General features: G+C 44.6%; 1 protein-coding gene across 4 annotated transcripts in view; it reads right to left on the minus strand.

Annotated features, from left to right (window-relative positions):
* Positions 1–5792: 5792 nt before the first annotated feature.
* Positions 5793–26385, minus strand: part of WDFY1 (WD repeat and FYVE domain containing 1) — a 118290-nt gene continuing 97697 nt past the window's right edge. For 2 of the 4 annotated variants that reach the window (XM_038585878.1, XM_038585881.1), the window contains 4 exons: positions 22233–22411; positions 20059–20167; positions 12431–12568; positions 5793–7858 (listed from right to left, as the gene is read on the minus strand). In XM_038585878.1, coding sequence (XP_038441806.1) covers positions 7823–7858; positions 12431–12568; positions 20059–20167; positions 22233–22411 — 462 coding nt within the window. In that variant the 3' untranslated portion in view covers positions 5793–7822. Of the gene's footprint in view, positions 7859–12430; positions 12569–15586; positions 15683–20058; positions 20168–22230; positions 22412–26385 lie in introns of those variants that run through there. The other 2 variants (XM_038585879.1, XR_005385453.1) reach the window with 2 other exon arrangements.

A 26385-nucleotide genomic window follows, 5' to 3' on the forward strand; every position in this document is an offset into this window, starting at 1 on the left:
GAGGCCAGGCTGGCCGCGGGGAGAAGTGGGGCCCCTCCCGCGCTCCGGGCTCCGGGATCTGGCCGCGGGCGGCACTGGACAGACAGTGGCCGCAGGGGAGCCCACCGCCCCGCCGCACCCCCCTGCCTGCCGCTCAGCCCAACGCAAAGGCCTTGTGTCACAGTTGGGTGTAAAGAGGGTTGAAATGGTAAGCCGGGCGACATGCAGGAAATTGTCACTGAATTTAAGGATTTTTCCAGATTATCAGTTCCTTTTATTTAAGATTAGCAAAAAAAAAAAAAAAAAAAGATAAATGTATTCCTCCTCTGTCCTCCCCTCTGAAACAGGTAAGAAGTTCCACCCCCAAAATTACACAACAGACACCTGGCGATCCCCCCTTTTCCTATATTCCAGCACTAGCTTTCTTTCTAGGCCTCTCATGGCACCCCTCATTTGGAGTGCACTCCCTATACCTCATCTGTGTCATTTAAAAGGGTGATTAATGAAAGGGAATAAAGGAAAAAAAGAGAAAATGAGTGAAAATATCAGTGAGGGTGACAAAACATGAGAGACACCTAACTCTGGGAAATGAACAAGGGGTAGTGGAAAGGGGGTGGGTGGGGGGTGGAGGTGACTGGGTGACGGGCACTGAGGGGGGCACTTGGCAGGATGAGCACTGGGTGTTATGCTGTATGTTGGCAAATTGAACACCAATTAAAAAAAAAAATGAGCAACGGGGGAGAAAAAGAGAAACCAAGAAAACAGAGTCATAACCACACTGATGGGACCAGAGGTAGGTGGGAAAGTGGGGATGGGGAAACAGGTGATGGGGATGAAGGAGAGCACCTGTCTTGAGGAGCACTGGGTATTCTTTGGAAGAGCCAAGTCACTATACTGTCCACCTGAAACTAATATTACACTGTATGTTAACTATGCTTCGATGAAAAGGGAATAAATAAATAAAAATACTTTGTACAATTTGTTATAAAAAATTCTGAATATTAAAAAAAATTAAAATAAAAATAAAATAAAAGGGTGAAAAGATGTTTAAATGTCATTAGGCTTGTACTTCATACCCAGGAAACAAGCTCATCCAATACTTTCATGGGGTGACACCTTTGAAGAAGACAAGGTTTAATTAAGCAAACGATTAGCACGGAGACCTGATCAAAGCATAAATGTTGATGCGCTGCCTACGCTTTTTTTTCTTTCTATAATGAGCAGCATAGACAGCCTCACTTCCAAAATCCTATCTTTTTTTTAAAGTTATTATTTATTTATTCATGAGAGACCCAGAGACAGAGGCAGAGACACAGGCAGAGGGAGAAGCAGGCTCCCTGCGGGGAGCCCAATGCGGGACTCGATCCCAGGACCCCAGGGTCACGGCCCTGAGCCCAAGGCAGATGCTCAGCCCCTGAGCCCCCCATACACCCTAACTTTCCAACCATTCCAAAGGGCAAGCGGGACATCCAGCCCCAGTATAAAGGTCTCCAATGTCTAGTCCATTCTGATGCTCTGACCACAAATACGATAGAGTCTTAGGGTTCAACAACTCCCAACAGAAAGTTATGGTCTCCACCAGTGAGTGGAGCTGTTTGCTTAATGCTGAAAAGTTTATATAGATTTTAAAAAAAAAATCAAGCCATATTTCCCACCAATTCAAAAGCTCACAACAGTCAAAATTACATTTGAATGCTATTTGGACGGCTGCCTCAGAAAAATCACTTCAGAAATATTTAGTAATTATGTATTTGGGCTCCTACAATTTTGAAAATAGAACACACGGGCAAAAGGCAGGGGGGATGGAATAAAAGCATCTACACATGTAGCACTTTCTAAACTAATGAATTTGTGTCATTTTTACTTTAGGACTTATGCTTGAGGTTGGGTATGCTGAAGATGTAAATTTTCTTCCAACTTAATCTGCTCTATACTGTTAATTCCTTTTAAAGTAAAGTTTCCAGCGAATACACAAAGTCTGTACACATTGCTTTCTTTACAACTGTTAGAGCTGTCGGATGAGAGTAGGTATTCCAAGTAGAACATAATTGATTTTATTCATTTTTCTTATTATGTACCTCAGTTTATGCATTCATCCATCCCATTGTGTCAGTTTTGGCCTTTTTTTGTTGTTGTTTTTATTTAAATTCCAGTTAATTAACGTCCAATGCAATATTAGTTCCAGGTGAAGAATTTAGTGATTCAGCACTTCCATACAACGCCCAGTGCACATCACAAGTGCATCCCCATCACCTAGTTCCCCCAGCCCCCACCCACCTCACGTCTTGTAACCATCAGTTTGTTTCCTAGAGTTAAGAGTCTGTTTTCTGGTTTGTCTTTCTCTTTTTTTTTTCCCCTATGATCATTTATTTTGCTTCTTAAATTGCACACGAGTGACATCATATGGTACTTGTCTTCCTCTGACTGCATTATATAGCATAATACTCTCTAGTTCCACTCATGTCATGGCAAATGGCAAGATTTCATTCTTACTTATGGCTGAGCAATATTCTGTTGTGTGTATACACCATGTCTTTTATCCATTCATCAGTCCATGGGCACTTGGGCTCTTTCCATAATTTGGCTATTGTAGATAATGCTGGTATACACATAGGGGTGTATCCCCTCAAATTAATATTTTTGTATCCTTTGGGTAAACACCTAGTAGTGCAATTGTCATACTTAGCCAAAGTGTGATTGTTGATAAAGTATCATTAAAGACATTTTTCCAGAAATAAAAAGATGTCAGAAAATTGTAATTTAATCAATTCATCAGTTTCTCCAAAACATAGTTACTCCTACATATGTAAAAGTAATATTTATATTTTAAGATGTCTTTAGAAGTTTATTTCATTAAAGGAAAACTAATATTTCAATACCTCCAATTTTACAAAATTAAATTAGCACACTTTAATTTTGCAATCTAGTTTTATACCATTCTAAAAACTGCAAACGGCTGAAAATTTTTTTGAGACTTGATGTTTGGATCACAAACCCCTTCGGGTCCACTAGTTCTTTATTTTTCACATTTATATAGTCTTAGATTTTGCAGATATTTTTCCACCATATTAAAAAAGATGTATCAAACCTGGAGTCTTCCCAAATTCAACAGATTTCTCCCCCTCCCAAACACAGTAAAAAAAAAAAAAAAAAAAAAAAAAGATTAAGTTACTACTGAAGCAGAATGAAGATTATCTCACATTTGAAACCAAACAAATTGGGATCCCTGGGTGGCGCAGCGGTTTAACGCCTGCCTTTGGCCCAGGGCGCGATCCTGGAGACCCGGGATGGAGTCCCACATCAGGCTCCCGGCGCATGGAGCCTGCTTCTCCCCCTGCCTGTGTCTCTGCCTCTCTCTCTCTCTCTCTCTCTGTGACTATCATAAATAAATAAAAATTAAAAAAAAACAAACAAATTCATTCCTTTTCTTCAGCCTGAATATCTAATTTACTTCAAAACATTACCAAGTAAGGGCACCTGGGTGGCTCAGCGGTTGAGCGTCTGCCATCGGCTCAGGGCGTGATCCCGGGGTCCTGGAGTCGAGTCCTGCATTGGGCTCCCTGTAGGGAGCCTGCTTCTGTCTCTGCCTATGTCTCTGCCTCTCTCTGCGTGTCTCTCATGAATAAATAAAATATTTTTTTTAATTATCAAATAAATTATCCTGGCATCCCTCTACTGAATACTCATTTTACACACAATAATAGCATTTTTAAAAAAAGATTTTATGTATTTATTCACGAGAGACACAGAGAGAGGGAGAGAGAGGCAGAGACACAGGCAGAGGGAGAGGGAGAAGCAGGCTCCATGCAGAGAGCCTGATGCGGGACTTGATCCCGGGTCTCCAGGATCACACCCTGGGCTGAAGGCAGCGCTAAACTGCCGAGTCACCCGGGCTGCCCCAATAATAGCATTTTAAACATGTGCAAGTATCAAGAAGCAACGTTCTCTTATAACAAGATCAGGTGTAGTTCAGAGTCAGCTGGCAGGTGGTGCTAACCATAGCAGAAGCTCCCAAACTCACACAATTGCAGAACCACACCTTTTACCGGCCTCCTGGAAACCCTCAACATTTTCTAAAGGAAAGACAAAAGTGTTTTTTAATAATACTATCAGTAAACAGATAAGAGGATGTGTCAAACTCATGGAAATAATTCGAATCTAGAATATGGTTAAATCATAAGCCTATCATCTCAGATTAATCTGCCTTTGTTGGGAACTATGCTGTTAATCCAAAGAGAGAGATGCTTATGAAGTCGCAAAACAGACTAGTTAACAAAATAGTAAATGAACACTTTGAGGCAAATAAGTTGAGAGGAAAACGACCTAAAATATTGATGGCACAGATGAATGGGGAAAGCTAATTGAGATTCAGCTAATAGGTGAATTTATTCACAAAGAATTTATCAGAAATAAAAGTACATCTGTAGGTCTGAATTCCATATTAAATAGTACTACCTGGGGCACCTGGGTGGCTCAGGGGTTGAGCATTAGCTTTTGGCCCAGGTTGTGACCCCGGGGTCCTGGGATCAAGTCCCGCATTGGGCTCCTGCAGGGAGCCTGCTTCTCCCTCTGCCCGTGACTCTGCCTCTCTCTCTCTCTCTCTCTCTCTCTCTGTGTGTGTGTGTGTCTCTCATGAATAATAAATAAAAATAAAATCTTTTAAAAATAAATAACAACTAGTACTACCAACAGGTGGAGCTGGTGTGCCTGGGTGGCTTAGTCGGTTAAGTGCCTGATTCTTGATCTCAGCACAGGTTTTGATCTCAGAGTCGTGAGTTCAGGTCCCACACTGGGCTCCACGCTGGGTGTGGAGCCTACTTTAAAAAAAAGTGTGAAGCTAATAGAGCCCTATTTGTTTCAGTCCTTCCTGTTTTTAGTTCTATGTGACAAAACAGATTATCACGGTTGAATACCAAAGTACATTGTCTACAGGCAGAGTTTTTTCAAGTTTGTCAAGAGCTGAAATAAGAATTGAAGAAAATTTTAATGGTCCTCCTTTTGTTAATTACTAAAAAATGGTCGGTGGCTTATTTTACTTACATCCCCGAGCATCTGATGGGACTTAACCCAAAACTGCAGGGACCATGTGGAAAGAATACATTAACATTTACCAACGACGTTCATTGATTAAACCTTAGAAAAGCAAACACAGTTCCTCAGTGATGTTTCAAACAATATGAATCCTAGAGAGGAATCATTAGATCTAGAAGAACAGCAGCTGATGAAAAGCTTTATCATTATTTTAGGAGACTTGATTTGAGCAAAAAAAAAAAAAGGTTTGAACAAAGTAAAAATTCACTTATTTGGCCACAATAAATGCCAATTTTACATTTGCTCATCAAAGAAAGAAATTACTAGATTTAAAGAATGACTGTATCACTAACTACAGGCAAGGAGATCAGACTATCAAAATGTGGGTGGATGATGAGAAAGAAGTCAATAGGAGCAAAGCAGCAAATATTCCTCTTTCATTTGCTGTCACCTGCTTGTGAAGTTGCTCGAAACATCAGGAAAATAAAGAGATCACATTAGGGGCGCCTGGGTGGCTCAGCGGTTGAGCATCTGCCTTCATCTCAGGTTGTGATCCCGGCGTCCTGGGATCAAGTTCCGCATCTGGCTCTCTACAGGGGACCTGCTTCTCCCTCTGCCTGTGTCTCTGCCTCTGTGTGTCCCTCATAAATAAATAAAATCTTTAAAAAAAAAAGAGAGAGATCACATTAAAGGGACTCCACCAGGAATTATGAGTAGCAATTTCAAGCATATAATTGGATTAAAAAACAATTATATTCATAAAAACACACTCAAGTTCCTCATTAAAAAATTTAAAAACATTTTATTTGTAAGTTTTATACAAAGTTAGTATTTATTATCTTTTGCTTGGTAGTTTTATTACAATTATATAATATAAAGAAAATATAATGATTATTTTCCCCGAGACTCACATAAAAAGTCCTCCAAATCTCTCAAATTTACAGTGTGCTACATCATTATGTTCATTTTCTATGTGAGGCACTGACACAGAGCCTGAAAAGCCCTACATACAGCTCAGCAGGGTCCGAGGTGGAATTATCCAATCTGAAAGAATCATGAATAAATACCTTCACCTCAAAACGGTGGAAAACTTCAAAAGAACCAGAGAAACTGTGTTGATTTACATAAAGTCCATCTCTACAAAACTTTTTTAAAATAAAGAATTCCGCTATATTGACAAGAAAAAGCAAAACCACAAATCCGAAGACATAAAATAAACCTAAGTGATCAAAATGACAGTTAAACTTTAATCCGAGGCCATCATTGCCATCACATGATTAATTTGAGTAAATATTAGATATTAAAAGCCCAATAATTCTGTTATATACTAATCTGAGTTATTTCTTTTTAGCAATGGCTCTTCGAGGAATTGGTCCATGTTTTCTTCTGTTCTTGTGGTCTTGTCTTATTTTCCCCTAAATCTGGCAAGATGAATCAAAGAGGACGTTTTTCCCTCCAAGAAGACATTTTTCCTTCATGGCCTCTAAAGATCTACCATATAGGATCATTTAGAGAAAGAATACAACAGTGAGCCCACTCTTCTCATAGGAAAAGCATGAGGGGCCCCTAACCCCTAACTCAACAGAAATCATATCAGGCCTCAAAACTGGTAATGAAAAGGCACAGGTAGGACGTTGGAAGTGGAAACCCAAGACCGAGTATTAGGAGCTATTTCCCTACAATGCGTGATCACATTTACTACTGGTGTAGACAGAACGTTCATTCCAGGAAGCACGAATACAACATATTCACGATAATAATGGTCAGCAGCAAATAATTTGGGGGCATGAAGAAATGAGAAAGAAGGAAGAGCATCTACCACATAGGCTGTAATACTATTTAATTCTCTAAGTCTAATAAACAATAAGCCTTCAAATATAGGAGATGCACATTAAAACACAGTTGAAGCAAAATCTTTCAAGTAACGAGTCCTTGGAACCTTAAAAATTATTAAAATTGAAGTAAAAATAAGAATTGCTGCTATTGGTATTAGTCTTCATTATACTGTTTTCATAGTAAGGGAAGTCATAGACACTGTATCTCCAGAAGGTGCAAATCCTTAATAAATACATAGAGTTTATAGGAAACATGGCCTTATTGGAATGCCCTTTACATTCAATTAAAAAGTAAAAAATTAAAAAATTAAAACCTCAACTAGATAGCAGCTTCCAAGATAGCAAAACCATTTAAGTCCCTTGCTATCTTTGGTTATTTTCCTTAATTCCAACCTTGAAAAAAAAGAAAAAAAGAATTCAGGACACTAAAATCAGATACATTGTATCTAGACTGGAATTACGTTTTACTAAGTATATGAAAAATGCCCAGCATTAGGTATGAACTCTGAACTATTAGCATGACTTGGAATTATGACACAGTTTAAAAAGCTGAACATTTAGAAAAGAATTATTGGTGGGACATATATTTTACATTCAAAATCATGGGTTACTATGATACAGTTTTCGGCTGTCAGTAGAGGATCAAATGCAACAACAACAAAAAAACATACTGCAACGCGTTTATTTAAATTAGCTTAGACATAGCACGTGGAGTTCAAACATCACGAACAAATATTCCATCAGTGGAGTCACTGCAGCAGTTATTTTAACACCCAGAGCTACACCAAGTAGGGGTGTGCAGTACAACACAGACATGTAATAGTGCTAAACATGTTAAACAACTTGCTGCTAGTTAACAAAAAATCCCTTTTGAGTTATTTTTGGCATCATGCCTGAGACTGCGAAGAGCCGTCACGGGCGCTGCTAGGGTTCAGGCTCGCAGCGTCTGGCACGGGGCGTCTTCAACCGTCGCGCAGCTAAAACGTAGGCTTGTTCATATATTCTTCCATTGTCTGAAAGAGAGCAGGAAATTAGAACAATTTCCCCTTAAACCACAGCCTCTGGCAGAACGGGAAACCTTTTGCGTTCTCTTACTTATTTTCTGCCGCACAGAAGTTTCCGAAACACATCTGGACATACGTATCTTTGCATTCGGGCGGAGAACGGCGATGCAAAGCTTGAGGATGATTTGCAAACGTGACCATATGGCCGGAACTAAATAACTTTCAACAGGCTTGATCATAAAAGAATGTCTGATAAGACAAATGCTAGAGCCACAGCTGCCAGTGTATGACCATTGACCTCAGATAAATGTGCCCACTAAAATGATCTGTAACCGCCTCCAGGCACAGGTATTAGAGCAATCTCCATGTATTCGTGTAACATACGCCTCATACGGATTCTGTGCAAGACAAGACCTCTTCGTGCGCTTATTGGCAAGCTACAGAGGGTAAACAGACCACGACTCTCCAGAATCTCCTCCATGTATTTTGAGGCTTTCCTCCAAGTATGCAAACTGTCTCCATCCCCACAGTTAGCTCGTTTGCTAGCACGCCACGGGACCGTCATCTTTTCCCAGCACTTTAAAAAAAAAATGCTTGGACAGATTCCCAATTACAGGTAAGTCAAAATATACAGCGATGCTGCAAGCGCTTTACCGTGCAAGACAAGCGGGTCTTCTCTTGCGCTCTTTCCTGTTGTGAACTTAGGTATTTGTATTACGCCGGGCTCCAGGGTTGAATCAGTAAGAGGGTTCAGGGGGCAGCCTCGGGCAACGGCCCCGCCTCTCCTGTGCCAGCCGCGGAATCGGCGATGCACAGCCCGTTCTCAGGCTTGGGGCGCGGGGCGCGGGGCGCGGGATTCGCTCACCTCGGCCAGGGGAGGCATTGACGGGCAGGGCCCAAACAGCAAGGCCATGGCTAAGCAACATTGTTCACAGGATAATAAAGTTAAAAATCAAAACAAAAACAAAAACGAAATAAAGTTAAAAATCAGGTGTTCAACTGTTTCTCACCAGCTCTGTTTAGAATTCCAGGGCTCCTCTGCTGCAATACCAGTGCCCAGTCACCCACACTTCCTCCTAAAGCTCTTACACCTGCTGGATGGGCACCGGCCAAGAGAAGCCCACATCCTGCGGCCTTTCCCCTGCCTCCTCTTAACGGACGCCGCCAGTGTCTTCATCGTCAGCCGGGGTATCACGCTGGCCCGGGGCCCGATATTCGTTGCGTGTTATATCCACTTTGCACGGAGATATCCTACCTTTGCAAACCTGACATACGAGCCTGCAGCCTTGGAAGGGTCTCGGCCCAGCAAAAGGCTCTGGAATTGTCACTCTACTGGCTTCCCAGCTCACTGGCCCCTAGTCACCGGCATGCCTCACGGCCCTGGCTCAGTCTAAGCGCCGCCCTGACTGCTCCCCCTGAACCGTGCTCCTCCTCAAAGCACAGAAACCAACAGCACCCAAGATTAATATTTTCTTGAGCTCGCACTTCAAAGGTTGGAACAGAGTTTTAAGATTGACACGACCCTAAGAGCCCTGCCCCGGCCTTTCACAAAAGGACCCAAATCTATCCCTGGGACCCTTCCGTTACCCGTCTCGCACCACCAAATTTCTCGTGGCTTCAGCGTGGGCTGTACGACAACTTTGTGCTGCAGCTCGGCGTTGCTCGGCTGTTAACAGGGGTTGTGTTTTACAGGGTGACGATGTTGGGGTGCCCCCAGGCGCTTCTCACCCATCCACACAGACACAGGCAAGGTAGCCTATGGTTCCCTGCTAACGAGGTAGCATTTTGACCCACGCTTCTCATTCTGCGCTGGAGCCTCTTCTGTCGCCCCTGGCAGTGCAGCCAGGAATTGCAACCCCCACAGGTAACCAGCACCATCTTCCCATTCGGTTTCTAGTCCCTTCTTCTTCATTTTTTTTAAAGATTTTATTTATTTATTCATGAGAGACAGAGACACAGGCAGAGGGAGAAGCAGGTTCCCTGCGGGGAGCCCCATGCGGGACTCGATCCCAGGACCCCAGGGTCACGACCTGAGCCGAAGACAGACGCTTAACCGCTGAGCCCCCAGGGTGAGCTCAGTTCATATTCCCTTCTCCTCTGTCCACAGGTTGTTGCTCCCAAAGTAAGGCCCCTCCTAAGGTCACCCCCCAACCAATTAAACTGTTCTCTTCTTAATCCACATCACTCATGTCAAGCCCTGGGATGCTCAGGATACCTGTCGAGCATTTGGGAGATTTAAGACTATGTATGTATCTCCTTACTAAGTATGTGAGGACAGGCCAGCCTTCTTTATTCTAAGAAACCTTTATTAGGTAAGAGTCGGGAAAGTTCCAGGGGCTAAAAGCAAACCGAATATTACAAAGGCCTCCTTCAATCTTTTGTAGCTACAGATAGTTGCGTGGGTCCAAGGACGGGGGAGAAAAGAAAGCAGTCATTCTTTTTGTCTTACATAATTATATTACTGGTGCCTGTTCACGCTAAACCCTGGTTCATCGACTCAGTGACCGAGCTGAGGCCCCAGCGCCCAGGAGAGTGCTGATGACGCGGTGTCCATCCGGCAGGTGCTACGGCTTCCCCGTGGCCCTCACGACATGGCCCACTCACGCTGGGGCCTCGGCGCTCACGAGGGCCCCCGAGGCCTGCCCCTCGCGACCTGGCACTCACGCACCAGGCGCCTCAACCAGCAGTGAGTGTTTCACCGTCAGAGGGGCTCTCCCTTGGAATCCGCGCTCCCCAGAGTTCAGAGCACCGGCACCAGCTGCGGCACAGGCTCTTTACGAGTCCCCATTTCTTTCAGAGGAGGAATTCAAAATGACCCAGGTGTGCTTGGCCCCAGTTCAAAAAGCTTTCATTACTGTAACTGCCAAAGACCCTGGTTAAAAAAAAAAAAAAAAAAAAAAAAAAGTCCCTTTCTTCCGTAAAGCTGAGATTCCACAGCCAAGGGCCCCGAAGATAGAATTATAAGTATTCTAAGAAAGGTTCTTCTGTGGAATTTCCAGACCACTGAGTTCTCAAGGACCCCGTTCAATTCCCTTCCTGCGCATTTGGAGAGAGCCACGCAAACACCAGAGTTTGAAAGCATTTATCGAGGCGAGAACACCTCTGCAAAGAAACTCCCCGGCTCCTGAGAGGCCTGCGCCTGCCGCAGAGGGTTTCCTTGGGTCCATCCGTTCACCTGCAGGTCCCCTGCGCGGGCAGCAGCAAGCCATTGGTCGGCTAGGAAGAATGGCTTTAATGCCAATTTTTAAAAGAGAGTTTATCATCCTCTGGGATCTCCTGACCCGAGACTATAAAAGAGGCAGGTAGGGCGGCCCGGGTGGCTCAGCGGGTTAGCGCCGCCTTCGGCTCAGGGCCTGATCCTGGAGACCCGGATCGAGTCCCACGTCGGGCTCCCTGCATGGAGCCTGCTTCTCCCTCTGCCTGTGTCTCTGCCTCTCTCTCTCTCTCTGTCTCTCATGAATAAATAAATAAAATCTTTAAAAATAAAATAGGCAGGTGGAAAAACCCCAGGATGCTGTGTGAAGAAGCACCCAGTGATGGTGGAGCTGGGGTACAGCTCAGCTTGCGCTGGAGCAGGTGGGGTCGCTCATCAGGGAGGCGGAGGGTCAGAGAGGACGTGCCCCTTCTGGTGTCCTTGGAGGAGTGACGGGGCATCGCAGGGAAGCTCCCTTACTGGGCATGAGGCAAATCTGCACTGTGCCCAAAAGACCTGCTGCAATTTATATAAATATCACAGAGGCAGGAGCACGACCCCTAGGATGCTTCAGGGCCCATTTATGCCTCGGCAAGCAAGCCACAGTCTTCCCAATTTACTTCTGCAAATAGGAGCACACATGCAGCCTCACTGGGAGGTGCAAGAAATTTTAATTAAAATGATAAATGCCATCTTCAGTAATAAAGTTCTAATATCCCCCGCAAATGAAATAATGATGTCCTCCTCTTCTCCATTCCCAGGGGAGCACAGATATTTTAATGAAAATCTTTTCATACCTTTCATGAAATTCTGGAAAAACATAGCACTGAGCTTTTGGTACCTTTCTGACAGTGAGGGGACCTCACTAAAGAAACTCAACCAAACAGAAGGAGCGAAGACTCTGGAGCCCAAGGTTCTGCCATCAAATCTCCATTCCACACTTGCTGGCTGTGTGACATCAGGTGGACTGTTTGACCTCTCTGTGTCTCAGTTTACTCATCTTCAAAATGAGGGTAAAAATGCTACCCACCTCTTAGAGCTACTGTGATAATTAAATGAGTTAAAACAGGTAAGTCACAGGGCAACCGGGTGGCTCAGTGGTTGGCATCTCCCTTCGGCTCAGGTTGTGACCTTGGGGTCCTGGGATCAACTCCCACATCGGACTCCCCGCAGGGACTCTGCTTCTCCCTCTGCCTGTGTCTCTGCCTCTCTTGCTGTGTCTCTCATGAATAAATAAAAATCTTTAAAAAAAAAACATTTTAAATACAGTTAAGTCACTTAGAAACTGCATGCTGCCCAGAGAACGCGCTCAGTAAGTGTCAACCGATATATAACCATCACCACCACCATCATCGTCTCTCTCCAAGGCACAAGCACTGTGTACTGACCTCCTGTAACGTATCAGAATCTTCAATGGCTTTCACAGCAGACTTTTTGGACGTTTCCTGAATTTCTCCACCCATTATGAACTCGTCAAGAATAAAGTAAGCCTTTTCAAAATTGAAGATAATATCCAGCTCACAGACCTGGTAGGACAGAAACAAAACATTTCGATAAACTTGCAGGGTTATCGGGGCAAACGTACGTCAGCATCTCAAGCTTTTTCAACACTTACACCCACGTGGGACCCCGAAGGCAAGGCTGTCAGATGGTGCTGTGAGGCCAGAGACACAGAAGCAGGGACTCCCAGGCCTTCAGCGAAAGTAAAACCACATTCCATTAGGCAGACAATTTCCTTAAATAATATTCTTTTTATTCACAACAAGAAATTTGAGAGTTGGGACAGGCATCAGGCAGCTTGGCTCATGTTTCCTTCGGCACAAATGGAAGCCAAGTCCCCGCTACGACGCCTCCTTCCTCCTGCTGTCCTGTCTGTAAATCTTGGCTCGGAGCGTTAGGACCCTCCGAAGCTTCCTCCTCAAAGGCGAATTACCTCAACTGTGCTAATTTTTCTCAAAATTATGTCACAATCCAGTGGTTCTCAACCTTCAAGAGCATACGTGAATCACCCAGAAGGCTCCTTTAGGGACTCGCTGCTGGGCCCCAGCCCTGTAATTTTGTGACTCAGTGGGTCTGGGGAAGGCTGGAGAGTCTAAACTTCTAACTGGTTCCCTGGTGATGCTAATGATGCAGGCCTGGGGACCACCCAGGGAGAACCACTGTCCCAGTTTGAAGCAGAGGCTGAGATGGGGTGCCTGGGTGACTCAGTGGTGCCTTCGGCTCAGGGTGTGACCCCAGGGTCCTGGGATCGAGTCCTGCATCGGGCTTCCTGCAGGGAGCCTGCTTCTGTTTCTGCCTCTCTCTCTGTATTTCTCATAAATAAATAAATAAATAAATAAATAAATAAATAAATAAAATCCTAAATTAAAAAAAAGCAGAGTCTGATAGATTTTGCTGTTTAAGTGAAGCAAGTGGCAAGAGCAGCCCCATAATCCAAATAGGCCTTGTTTCCAATTCCCTACCAAAGGCCACTCACTCAGGCAGTCTGCTGGTGTTTTCCTCCTCACTTACCCCTCAACTCCCAACACTTCCCTTTCCTGTTCCACACCCGCTTGAAGGTTTCCACCGTCAACTGGAAGCTTTTAGCCCTCCCCAACCTTGACCTCTAAGCAGCACTGGATACCCTTCCCCAATCTTTTTCTTGAAAATTCTCTCTCCCTCTTGCTCCCCAACGTTGGCAATACCATCCAACACCAGCTCTTGTCCTGCATCTCTGGTGAATCCTCCTCAGGTTTGTCAGATGATCTCTCTCTCCGTACTTTGCATTTGGCTAAGATGTATTTATGGAGTGCTTGGGGCATCAGTCAGCAAACCAACATCACTGCTGCATGTTGCTTACATTCCAAAGACCCAGCTTCTTCTTAAGCACTGGTGTTGCTCATGAGAGCCTCTCCTCTTTGCAACGCATGTGTTATAGACAATCCCATGGATGCTCTAGAGCGTGTCTAGCACTCAGGTGTCTTAGCAGACCTAGATATCTAGCCCTGATCTCCTGCTAGAGCGAGTCCAATACTTTCACCTGCTCATTAGACATCTCTGCCTGGAGATTCCTCGGGCCAACCAAGTCACCATGTGCCAAAGTGAAGTGAAGCATATTCTTTTCCCAGTAAAAGATGTTTTGCTTAGTAGCTGCAACGTCTGTCTATCCGTGGTTCAATCAAATTCATCCCCCGGGTCCACTGATTTCCCCTCCCCCTCATCCCTTTCCATCCTTCGGCGTCATCCCTCTCTGCTTGATCACCGATTCCTATTGATTCTATGGTCTAAATGAATCCCAGCCTTTCCCGTCTTCCCCCTATTGCACCACCATTGCTCAGGCCTGCACCCTCTCTCCTTAAGGCCATGGCATTGACCCTCTGGGTGGTGTCCGTCCCCACTCAAGCCCAACAACCACTAACACTCTGATGAAGTGACGATCTTGTGCCTGCCCCGTGTGAGGTCTTATGTTCAGGGCAGAGCGGTAATTCTTCAGCCTGGCACAGAGAAGTCTCACCACCCAGCCTGGACGGGCTCTCTGGCTTCCTTGTGTCAGCGCTCAGCCTACACCACCACACTCCACTAACTCACCATGTTACCTCTTTACCCTTTGCACATCCCAGCAATTCCTGGGATGGCCTCCCAATGTCCTTTCCTTTATTCTGCTGGCAAAATTAAGCTCATTTTTCAAGGCCAAATTCAAAAGTCAGGGGCACGCTGTTTCCACCGAAACCTCCTTTCCCCCATTTCAGATTTCCCACCACTTGCTCTGTGGTCTCTTGCTTGCATCTTGTGAGCCCTAGTATATGCTGACTTACCACGCTCTCCCCCAGGACTGCAAGCTCAGGCACAGACCTTATCTTAGTCATCTTGCTATGCCTGGTATCTAGCACACAAGAGGACGCGATATACGTCCGCAGGATAAATGAGTCATCACCACTTAGGCCTTGTTTCTATCATGTTGGGCACTAATGGCTTCCCAGATCCGCAATTCTCTGATGCTACCGAGTGCTACCACTTTACATAAAACGGATGTCAACATTTTAGCAAACTGCTCCATATCGTTAGGAGTTAGGTCAGAATCCACAAGGTAAACGGTTAGGTAAATACCACTATCGTAAAGGGCCAGCTCAGAAAAACTCATCTAACTCATCTGCAAAGGTCACAGTCTCCTCATTCGTTAGAAAGCACCATCTGGTGGGTAAATCAACAACCAGCAGGTGTATATGTCCACAGCTACCTTCACCCTCCCTCAACAGTCTGCCTGCCTCAGTCTGCCGTGACAACATGGAAATTCCATGTAGAAGTTGGAAAGAATGACACAGATTTCCATAGACAGTCGTGGAAACTACTCCAAGATACATTTGTAAGGAGAGGGGGAAAAAAAGAAAGTTGCAGAATAATATGCATAATGCAATCCCATGTAAAAATAAAACCATGTATGTCTACAAGGATATGTAAAAAAATGCATTCTTTTGCAATTTTTAAACAGTACAGATAAACAAAAAGAAACACAATACATCAGACATCCATGCGTATTAGAGAAGGAACAAGAAGCAAGCAGTTACCAGAGGTCAGAAGAGGCGAGAGGTCGGGAGCTAGAGTAGCAAGAGCTGAGGAATCTCAGAGGCAGGCGGAGACCAGGAGTCGAGACAGACAGGAGCCTCGTGGGGAGAGACCAACAATCAGAATCCTGCAAGGTGAACCTGGCAGGCCCTAAATCCAGTTCTCTAGGACCATCTCAACCCCCCCTCAGAGCAGCGACCAGTCGGGCTGGCTGACAGCCGTGGGGCCTTCGTTCACTGCATCCAGTTTCAAGGGATGGGAATCAAGTAACATGGGATGTGCACACAACACACACACACACACACACACACACACACGCACAGGCAACCTGGATATACATTTACTATCTCCGGATCATGAGGAAATGGACCTTCTATTGGAATTACAGAGAGTATTATGAATGAGCCACCATTTCACATACAGCAACTCCAAGATGCTGCTTTTATGGTTCTGCTTTGAGCCTAACCTCAAGGGGTATCTGCAAGTAAGAATGGGAATCACCTCCCAGAATTCCTTAGACCAAATGCAGACCAGTTACTCAAATACTTGTGGCTCTGCCTCTAGGGTACCGGCCCAGTACAGCAAGAACGTATCCCCCGTGCTCAAATGACTGCGTTTCATCTAATTATGCAAAAACAAATAGTGTCCGTGTTTATAAACACATGAGCCTATAGATTTTTTTTCCTGCTTCTGTGTATCTATACCCTGGATCTCTCAGCCTGCGCTTCACTATAATTCAGTTTGCAGGTCTTCTCTTATAGCAGAACACGTGATGTAGAAATGGTTTCTGGTATTTGAATAACTAAATACTTTCAGATGGAGTCTAAGAACCTTCTCTTACTAAATTCTCTTCTAAAGTAAATACAGGGGTGCCCCAGTGGCTCAGTGGTTGAGCGTCTGCCTTCAGCTCAGTTCATGACCTCAGGGTCCTGGGATCGAGTCCCACATCGGGCTCCCCACAGGGAGCCTGCTTTGCCCTCTGCTTGTATCTCTGCCTCTCTCTCTGGGTCTCTCATGAATAAATAAATAAATCTTTTAAAAAAACAAATATAAAATATTTAAATTACATACAGTTAAAGTATCAGAACATATAAAATAATTACAGTTTATGGTACAATGACATAGCAATTGGCAGTTTGTAATGTATTATTAATTACACAGTCTCTTTGATCCTCACAACAGCCCCATGAGATTATCAAAGTAAATATTTCTATTAGCCTGTTTGAGTGTTATTTTTCTTATCTGTAAATTAGAGATCTATTCCGAGCCAAAGCATGGGTCTAGTTAGTGAGTGAGTCAACACCAGACCCAGTAGGACTCAGAAGCCTCCTCCTCCTCCAAGAAAACTTCCTAAATCAAGATCAAATGTCTCTGGGATAGGAACACCAATACCCTCTGAGCACATCTGTAAAAACTCATACTATAGTCTATGTTGGGAAAATATGGCAGCCGACTAAATTCTCAGACAGACCTTTATCTACTGGGAGACTCTGTTGCACCTCCCCTTAGCCTCTGTAAATTGGGGTTAATGCTGTTGACTGAAGATTGAAAGATTAACTAGCTAATCCTTGTAAATCTCCCTGGAATTAAAAAAATTCTCAAAAAATGCATAAATTAGAAGACAGAGATTTTGATTTCTCTCTCGTAGAAAGGTAATATTTTCCAGTGTTATAAGAGAAGCTCAGTACAGAGTTTTCTCTTCAATAATATTAAGGACAGAGTTCCAGGAAACCTTCAGTATTAACACAAGGGAAAAAGAAAGCCAAAGAGAAATATATTATTCCTGAGATGATGTCAATGAGCATGAATACTGGTAGCTTTGCTCATCACAGTTAATTAATAAGAACTGAACACCTACTGGGCAGATAGCCTTGAATTGCTCTTAGCTGTTCTTAGCTTAATAAAAGATTCATTGAATTTTTTAGCAAATTAAATTTTGGTCCATGGCAAAGACAGAGCTTCTAGAAGTATGCCAAAATAGGATGAAAAATTAATGTTGGAGAAATAGGAATTCATTCTGATTCTCCTTATATCTTAACTAGGTTTGGCATTGGTGAAGGTGATTTAGATTCTCTTAAGAAAGCAACATGTTCTGAAATAGCTAAAATCTGTCCAGATAAGATTGAGATCAAAATTTAACCCCAATTCACATTACCACAGTCGGGTAAATCTAGAAAAACACAAGAGGCCAAACCAGAGTGCAGAAATTATGGGCAGAGGCAGGTCCTAGGAAAGCCTGGGCCTCAGGAAAATCAATCCTTCAGGCCTTTCTAAAAGGCCACATCTGCAGTGGGTTTCAAAATGTCAGGCTTCATTTGAATAATGGAAAGCATAAAATTGAGTAATCTCAAGTTCAAAAACATGCTATTACACATCTGCACACCTCTCTTTAAAAACTAAAAATAAACACGGAGAATCAAGAGAAAGAGAAAGAAACATGGTCCAGCTGTCTCACTCTCTACACTGACCAATGACCTAAAATCTCCAAAGCAACGTGTAAGGTCATCTTCTAACATCACTGACGAAGGAAAATGGAGGGGAAGAAATAGGATGAAAGGAGGGAGGGAGAGAAAAATCCCTTCAAAAACCTTTCAAGTACTCACCCTGTGAAAACTGTTCCAAGAAATCTGATAACACCTCGGCCAATACTGCAAATGCTACTTACTCCATGGAACAGAGCACAGAAAGTCTTGTGGAAGCGAACTCTCCCAACAACACTTAATAGAAATAAATCTTCCGTGAGCCAGGGAACAGAAAAGAGAGCATCACTGAGAGAAATTACATCCCAAACCCAATGATTTATTTCTGAAGACTGTGGCCTGGATGACATGTTTCTGGAATGTTTGTTAAAATCTGGCCCAGAGTTGCTCACAAGTGTTGAAAAATCAAACAGCTAAGTCCCAGGTCATTATCTCGAGAGACTTGGGGTCTGGTGGTCATACAAAGCCGGCACAAGTTAAGGGTAATACCGGGCTGTTCCACGCGGCTGGAGTGCTGAGCATGTCGGGGATAAAAAGAGAGGGCATGGCAACAAGGTTGGAGACGTGGCCTGGGACTGATGTCTAGAAAGCTTAGAAGTTTGGCTTTTATTCATCTTAGATGATGGAAAGTGACTGGGGACATCTGTCACCTGGGTCCCTGCACACCAGGAGGACGGTAACTAACCACCCAGGAAAGGGTAGCAGAGATGAGCTCAGAGGCAGAAAGAGCCAGAGGTGAGGTTTCAAAGGGAAACCACGTAAACCTGTACTAGTGGGAATGGAGGGGAAAGGGTGGATTTTAGTCCATCTGAATAGATAAAGGCAGCCTTTAGTGAAGGGTGGAGAAAAAAGAAAGAAAGAACCACTGAAGGATCCTGGGACATAATAAACTCAATTGTAAGACAGAACAGGTTTGCAGAAGAGGATTTTAGTTCTTGACATGTCAAGACTGAGATGGCCGGGAGAAGCCTGGAGAAGCCCGTCCTCTGCAGAGGAAGAGACAGCTATCTGATCATGGATTCCAGAAGCGGAAGGCAGGTAGACACCCAAGGAGAGTAGGAGGGGTGGGGGGAGGAAGGGAGTTCGGGACAGAAACCAAGAAGAGGCCTTTAGAAACAGGCTGAGAATCAGCAGAACTCAGCGATGTGGCAAAAAAATAATAAAGAGGATCAGTGACAAGCAAGGACCAGTGATGCAGAGAGGTGAGGTGGGTAAAGACTGGTGTTGACCATGAGGAAGGGGCCACTGGGAACTATGATTTCCTTGGAGGCTGAGCTGTAAGCTGCCACAGTGCGTGGGTTCTAAGGATGGCGGCACCTCATACAGGATATTACTTGGCACTAAATGCATGGAGATTAAATACCAATAGGAAAGAAAGGGATTTTGGTATTCTTGTTTATTTGTTTGGCATTTTTTAAATGTATAAATAATATTAAATAACCTTAGTAAAGAATCCAGAGGGAGGATTAAAAAATAAAAACAGAAAAGAGATGATACACAATGAAGAATGAGGAGGAATCCTTCACAATTGGGGCATCTGGGGGGCTCAGGCAGGTAATAAGGTCATGATCCCTGAGTCCTGGGGTGGAGGCCCGCATCAGCTCCCTGCTCAGTGGATGGCCTGCTTCTCCCTCTGCCTCACCCTTCCCTTGCTGGTGTTCTCTGACTCTATCTCTCTGTCAAATTAATAAATAACATCTTAAAAAAAAAAAAAAACAGGAATCCTTCACAATTAAATTCTTGATCATTGAATGAGGCCTCTAGTGTGGTTGTGGTCTGAAGATGGAGGGGACACGGCCTGCCTCTTGAAAGCTTTGGATCCTTTGTTTACAAAGAATTATGGGAAGTGGGAGAAGGTCTCATATTCTGATCCCTGCACAAATGCTTATTTTAGACACGACAGAGAGAGGGAGGGAGAAAGGTTGTGATAAAGACAGAACTGACGTAAGAGCTGAAACAAGGACTGATTCTAAATACACCCGAAATACACTTACATTTCCAAAGTATTTGTCGAGCAACTCCACGTAACGATGCACAATCTCTAGTGTCAGGAGCTCGTTGTCCTGATTTTCTACTGCACAGCAAAAATACAAACTAGCATACCTTGAAAAGAAAAATTGAAGGAAGAAAAGTAAAATATGAGGATACATCAACTAACCTGAAGTGGGTGTTTTCCACAGCGCGTATGCAGAGTTACCTCTTCCCCAGGGACTCTCCCCACCAGCATCCGAGAATGAAATCATCATTTGTCACCTCCACAGCCTCCCAATGTTAAGTCGAATGCATAAAAATATGGTAGCCATTGGGTTATTTCTGTTAATTACCTGAAATATTGTCCTCCGAGACCGCACGGTGAGACAGGGCCCGGGCCCGCAGCAATTGGAGGGTCTGCTCACGCCCCTCTCCTGCTTGCGACCGTCCTTTCTCCACTTCACCCCCCACCACGGCTCTCGCTTCACACTGTGCTGCCCCCACGCATCTGTGTCCCACGCTCGGCCCCAGCGGCCCATCCTCCTGCGGCCTCCGCTGCCCAGGATACTCTACCCCATGGCTCGGGCCGCTCCACGCCTCCCGTCCCGGCTCGGAGCTGGGAGGCCACGTCTTCTGGGAAACCTCCAACGCCCCTAACCGCACTGGGCGCCCGGCTCTGCTCGCCCGCGCTTCTCCCTCCGAGCAGGCCGGGCTCCCGGGCAGATGCTGACGCTGCCTTGCTCACGTCCTCCCACGGCGCACCCCGGAGCTGCGGTAGCTGCCGGGGACAGCGCGGGCCCAGTCTTTACACAACGCTTCACACCGCAGAGGAGCTCCAAGTCTGAAAATCCCAGCAGGTGGAGAGCAGCAGGGACAAGCTCCTTGTAGACAAGTGCTTCCTGGGCCTTCGCCTCCCGTCCCCGGGGCGCCTGGTCCTAAGGGGCCCTTGCCGACGTCTCCCCAGACGCTAGTACTGAAAGCTTTGGGCCCAGCAGAAGCAGCTCTGCCCAGGCACTTCCTGGCCATTTGCTCTGTTAAATACCGCCTGCCAGGCTGCCTCCGCTTCTCCCGCTCAGGTCTTACAAACGGCCTCGGCAGGAGCCTTCCTAGTGCGCGTCCTCACGTGGGAGCCGCAGCAGGATGCGGAGTGCAGGGCCAGCTCGGCAGGTTCGGGTCCTGCCTTAGACATCAGTTACCTGGGGCTTTTTGGGGGGGACTGCCCTATGTCTCCGGGCCTCGGTTTCCTTACCCATAAACTGAGGATGCTTGCCAGTCCCATCTTGCGACGGCAAGCCGCTGTAATCATGAGAGATTATATAGGCTTTAAATCCAGAAGGAAGGGTGCCTGGGTGGCTCCATAGTAAAGCATCTGCCTTTGGCTCCAATCATGATCTCGGGGTCCTGCTCAGCAGGGAGTCGGCTTCCCCTCTCCCTCTGCCCCCCACCTCCCACTCACGTGCTCTCTCTTTCTCAAATAAATGAAATCTTTAAGAAAATAAAAATTAAAAAAGCCAGAAGAATATGGATTTGAATCCTGGCTCTCCCAACTGCCATTTAGCTACTGCCCACTTAGAAACTCTCTGTGGCTTCGGTTGCCACCTCTACAAATATGAGTAATAATAGTAATGATAAGAGCTGCCCATGTCTCCAGCATTTTATCCTGCATTTTTTTAAAAAAATTATTTATTTATTTGACAGAGAGCACAGGCAGGGGGAGTGGCAGGCTGGGCCCCCGCTCAGACCCGGGCCTGAATCTCAGGACTGTGGGATGATGACCAGAGCTGAAGGCAGAAGCTCAACTACTTACTGGACTGAGCCCCGCAGGTGCCTGCGTTCTCCCCACAGCAGGTGTCACTACCGCATAAGGTCTTGTTTGCCTAACCAGCGAGCACGCTGCCCAAGAGCTGCACTGTGGTGTCTCACTTGCTACATCATCCACAGTCATTAGAAGGGCCTAGAAGCAATGCCTTGGATGCACTTATACGTAATCCACACATAGAATCCATCCTGGCACGTGGAAAGCCTTTCGGCAAATGAGAGCTCTTTTCTGTTAGCCTATTGGTACAAGTATTTGGGGTCCAGACTCCAAAGACTTCAGTAAGAGACAGAATTGGGTGTTGTGTTGTAGCTGAAAACATTCAGATTAAACAGCCCAAAGCAATGATGAGAAAGACCGTTCTCATAAAGTTACTCACACCTTTTATAAACGAGTTTGAGCTCCTTCCAGTCAACAAAACTGCTTGTCCTCTGACCACGAGAGAGGATAATCTGAACAATCTCCCGGGTGATCTTTTTCCTTTCTTTGTCAGGGAGCGTCGTGTACCATTTCTGCAGCCGTAATTTCCCCTGTCGACTGAAAAGCAATATGAAATGTATCTAGAACAAATAAAGGACAGAGAAAAACAGAACTTGATCAGCTAAATCATTCTGCACAGACACTGGAAATTAGATGGCAGGGTTTACAAATGATGGTAACTCTGAACAAATGAAAAAATTCTCACCAGCGTGAAATGATCTCATCCAAAAATTCCATTTAACTCATCTGAGAACCAAGAAACATGTGCATCGAAAACACAGCTTATTGATATTAGGGGGGAGAGATAAGAGTTCAAAAAACAGGATTCCTTTTTTTGGAGTCATGAGGCAGAAAAATCATATAGAAGAAATACGTAACTCCTTTGAGAACACGATAAAATGTTCCTTCACGAGGCAAAAATAAAGGGTTAAAAACAGTGGAAGAGTTTACTTTAAAAACTACAGCCAAGTCCCCTGTCACAACTATGGCAACATGATGACAAGAGAGGAAGAGAAGAGAGAAGGAGAGGAGGACACGGTGTGGGCGACGGTGGGAAAGCAACACAGGACCGATTCTCAGTCCTTCGGATCGAAAATCGTCCACCCCGAAGGCGCACCACAGGGATGTGATACGGGTCCGCGGCGGGGTGGCTGCTGCCGTCGAGCCCACCGACGTGTCACCGCCTCACACGGTGGCCGCGGCGCAGGCCCACAGCTCCTCACGTCTGCTCCCAGCAGGTCTCCAGGACTCACCCCAGGGTCACGGCCTACACTCAGCGTCGCCAACGGCAGCCTCCAGACACGCACAGCTGCGCCTCGTGCTCCTCACCCAACCTCTCCCCATCTTCCCCCTTGTCCCCCCCCCCCCCGCTCCCCGTGATCTCCGTCCTCCCCGACGGGCCTCCGTGACTTTGACATTTCAGACCCCACATGTCAGTCAGATGGCGCAGGATTGGGCTTTCTAGGCCGGCTTGTTCCAGTGAACACGAACCCGGGTTCACCCAGGATATCACGGACGACAGGATTTCTTCCTTTCTTATAACTGAACGTATTCCATTGCACACACACACACGCACACACACATGCATGCACGTGTATTCCACACTTTCTTCATCGGCTCATCTGTCGGTGGCCATGCGTCTCGGCGGCTGTGAATGAGGCTGCCACGACTCGGGACAGCAGGTATCTCTGCAAGACACTGATTTCATCTCCTTTGAAGACGTCCCCAGAGCGGGACTGCGGCCGTAAAGGAGCCCTCTCTGTCATCGTTGGAGAAAGCGCCGCAACGGCTGCACAGTCCGCACCCCCACCAGCAGGGCTCCGTTTCTCCACGCTTCCACCAACGCTATTGTCTCTTTGGTAACAGTCATTCTCACCAAGGCGAGCTGATCTCCTACGGTTTGGATTTGCAGCTCTCTGATGATTAACAATGTTGAGCATCTTTTCGCGGGCCCGCTGGCTATCTACATGTCTTCTTTGAAGAAATATCTGTTCAGGTCCTTTCTCCACTTTTTTTTAAGATTTTATTTATTTATTCATGAGAGACACAGAGAGAGAGAGAGAGGCAGAGACACAGGCAGAGGGAGAAGGAGAAGCAGGCTCCATGCAGGGAGCCCGACGTGGGACTCGATCCCGGGACTCCAGGATCACACCCTGGGCTGAAGGCGGCGCTAAACAGCTGAGACGCTGGAGCTGCCCCTTTCTCCACTTTTTAATCAGGTTATTTATTTTCTTGCTATTGACTTGTCTGAGTTACTTGTAATTTTGGATATTAACCTCTTAACAGATATATGGTTTACAAAGATCTTCTTCCATTCCCGGGTGGTCTCTTCCTTCTGTTGATTGTTTCCTTCCCTGCGAAAAAGCTGTTTAGTTTGCTGTAACTTCATTTATTTTTGCTTTTGTTGCCCTTGCTTTTGGGGTAATAACCAAAATATCCCTGCCCAGACCAATGTTATGAACCTATTTCCTTACACTTTTTTCCTTTCTGCAAATTCTTAGATTTGCAGTTTCAGTTACATTTAAGTCTTAATCTGTTTTGAGTTGATTTTTTTTTAATATGGACAAAGGAAGGGAAGTAGGTAAGGAAAGTAAGAGAAGGGTCCAATTTCAGTCTTTTGCAAGTGGATAACCAGTTTTCCCAATGCCATTTATTGAAAGAATGTCCTTTCTCTGTTGTGTGTTCTTGGCGTCTTTGTTGAAGATCAAACTAATTCTTTTTTTTTTTTTTTTAAGATCAAACTAATTCTTTTTTTTTTTTTTTTCTTTTTTTTTTTTTTTTTTTTAATTTATTTATGATAGTCACAGAGAGAGAGAGAGAAGCAGAGACATAGGCAGAGGGAGAAGCAGGCTCCATGCACCGGGAGCCCGATGTGGGATTCGATCTTGGGTCTCCAGGATCACGCCCTGAGCCAAAGGCAGGCGCCAAACCGCTGCGCCACCCAGGGATCCCAAGATCAAACTAATTCTTAAATGTCTTTACTCCACTTTGTGCGTAACTTGGCTGAGAGCTTTAAAATAGATTATCTCACATAACAATTGTCTTTGTCATCACAATAGATTTGTAATGATTTAGATGGTGTATTCATTATATTTGGAAGCAACCCAATTTCATTTCCAATTAAGTTTCAAAATGTGTATTTTAAATAAATGTTTATATTTCAATGCATTTTAAAAGCATTAAGCAAATGGAAGACACCATAACATGCAGAAATTTACTTTGGTACTTTACAGGTAAGTAGATAGGTTTTTCAGAAATTATTAAATGTTAATCTCTATTTGATGGAAGAATAAGTTTTCTCAAGGTACCATGTGAGAAGTTTAGAATCATAATGTATTTCATAGGGTTTTTCCTTGGTTTCGTTTTTTTAAAAAATAAAGTTCATTGTAGAGGTTAAGTGTGTTATGGAAAGAAGAACAATATATACTGAAAGCCAAAATAATTACAGTTTTATATTTCATATTATTTATTTTGTAAATAAAATATTCACCTCCTTTTATTGAAGAGGTTTGGCTTTGAACATCAGGGCATAAGTCATAAAAACTCACTAGGTGGTGATACCTGAGGACCAAAAGAAACCAGGTCTCTTTCCTCAGAGGTCCCCCTACACCAACCTATAGAATCTGAGGTCTTCTTAATAAGGTTATATTCTGTCTTAGAAAGAAAACATCTCTTAGAACAAGGATTCGAAGACCAAGGCATCGCAAGTGAGGAGAAAGCAAGTGTAAAAGCCCTGCTCATCTAGCAGCTTCAAGAAATATCACCCTGAGTCTGGAATTTAAATATCTGCTGAGAACATAGCATTTTCTTAAATATCAATTTCACTATCAGCATAGGTATAAATAATTCAGTAATGGAACACAGTGACTATTTTCTAAGAATTAGGTTGAGAACAATATTCTTACTTCCAAGAAGGCATCATCCTAAAAGTGACATTCTAAAAGTACAAAGTTCAACAGTGAACCATAAAACCTGGGGCAGCTGGGTAGCTCAGTGGTTGAGCATCTGCCTTTGGCTCAGGGCGTGATCCCGGGGTCCTGGGATCGAGTCCCACATCGGGGTCCCTGCAGGGAGCCTGCTTCTCCCTCTGCCTGTGTCTCTGCCTCTCTCTGTGTCTCTCATGAATAAATAAATAAAATCTAAAAAAAAAAAAAAAAAAAAGAACCATAAAATCTCAGGGTCTTGAGAGCAAGGCTCAGCGCTGGATCATCACCAATGGGTAAGTCTATTCTATCCAATGTCCAGCAAATGGCCAGACTTTCACTAGAGAAATGAAATCCACACATTTTCTTCATGTTCACTTTGCATTTCCTGTCAGAAAATGTCTTTCTTCCCATCTAACCTAACCTCTTCTGTTATAGTTTAAACCAGTTTTTCCTGATTTTATCCACTGTGTCTATTAAAAGATAGTAAGTCACTGCCCCAAGAGTAATAACCAACTCCACACGTATTTGAAGACAGCCTTTCAGTCTAAATAACCCTGGTTTCATGCTATCTTCTTCTTGGTTCTATTTCCAGATCTCAAAAATCATCCTTGCTTTGATTCCTCAGAATG

The sequence above is a fragment of the Canis lupus genome, chromosome 37 (assembly GCF_011100685.1).
Source record: "Canis lupus familiaris isolate Mischka breed German Shepherd chromosome 37, alternate assembly UU_Cfam_GSD_1.0, whole genome shotgun sequence".
NCBI lineage: Eukaryota > Metazoa > Chordata > Mammalia > Carnivora > Canidae > Canis > Canis lupus.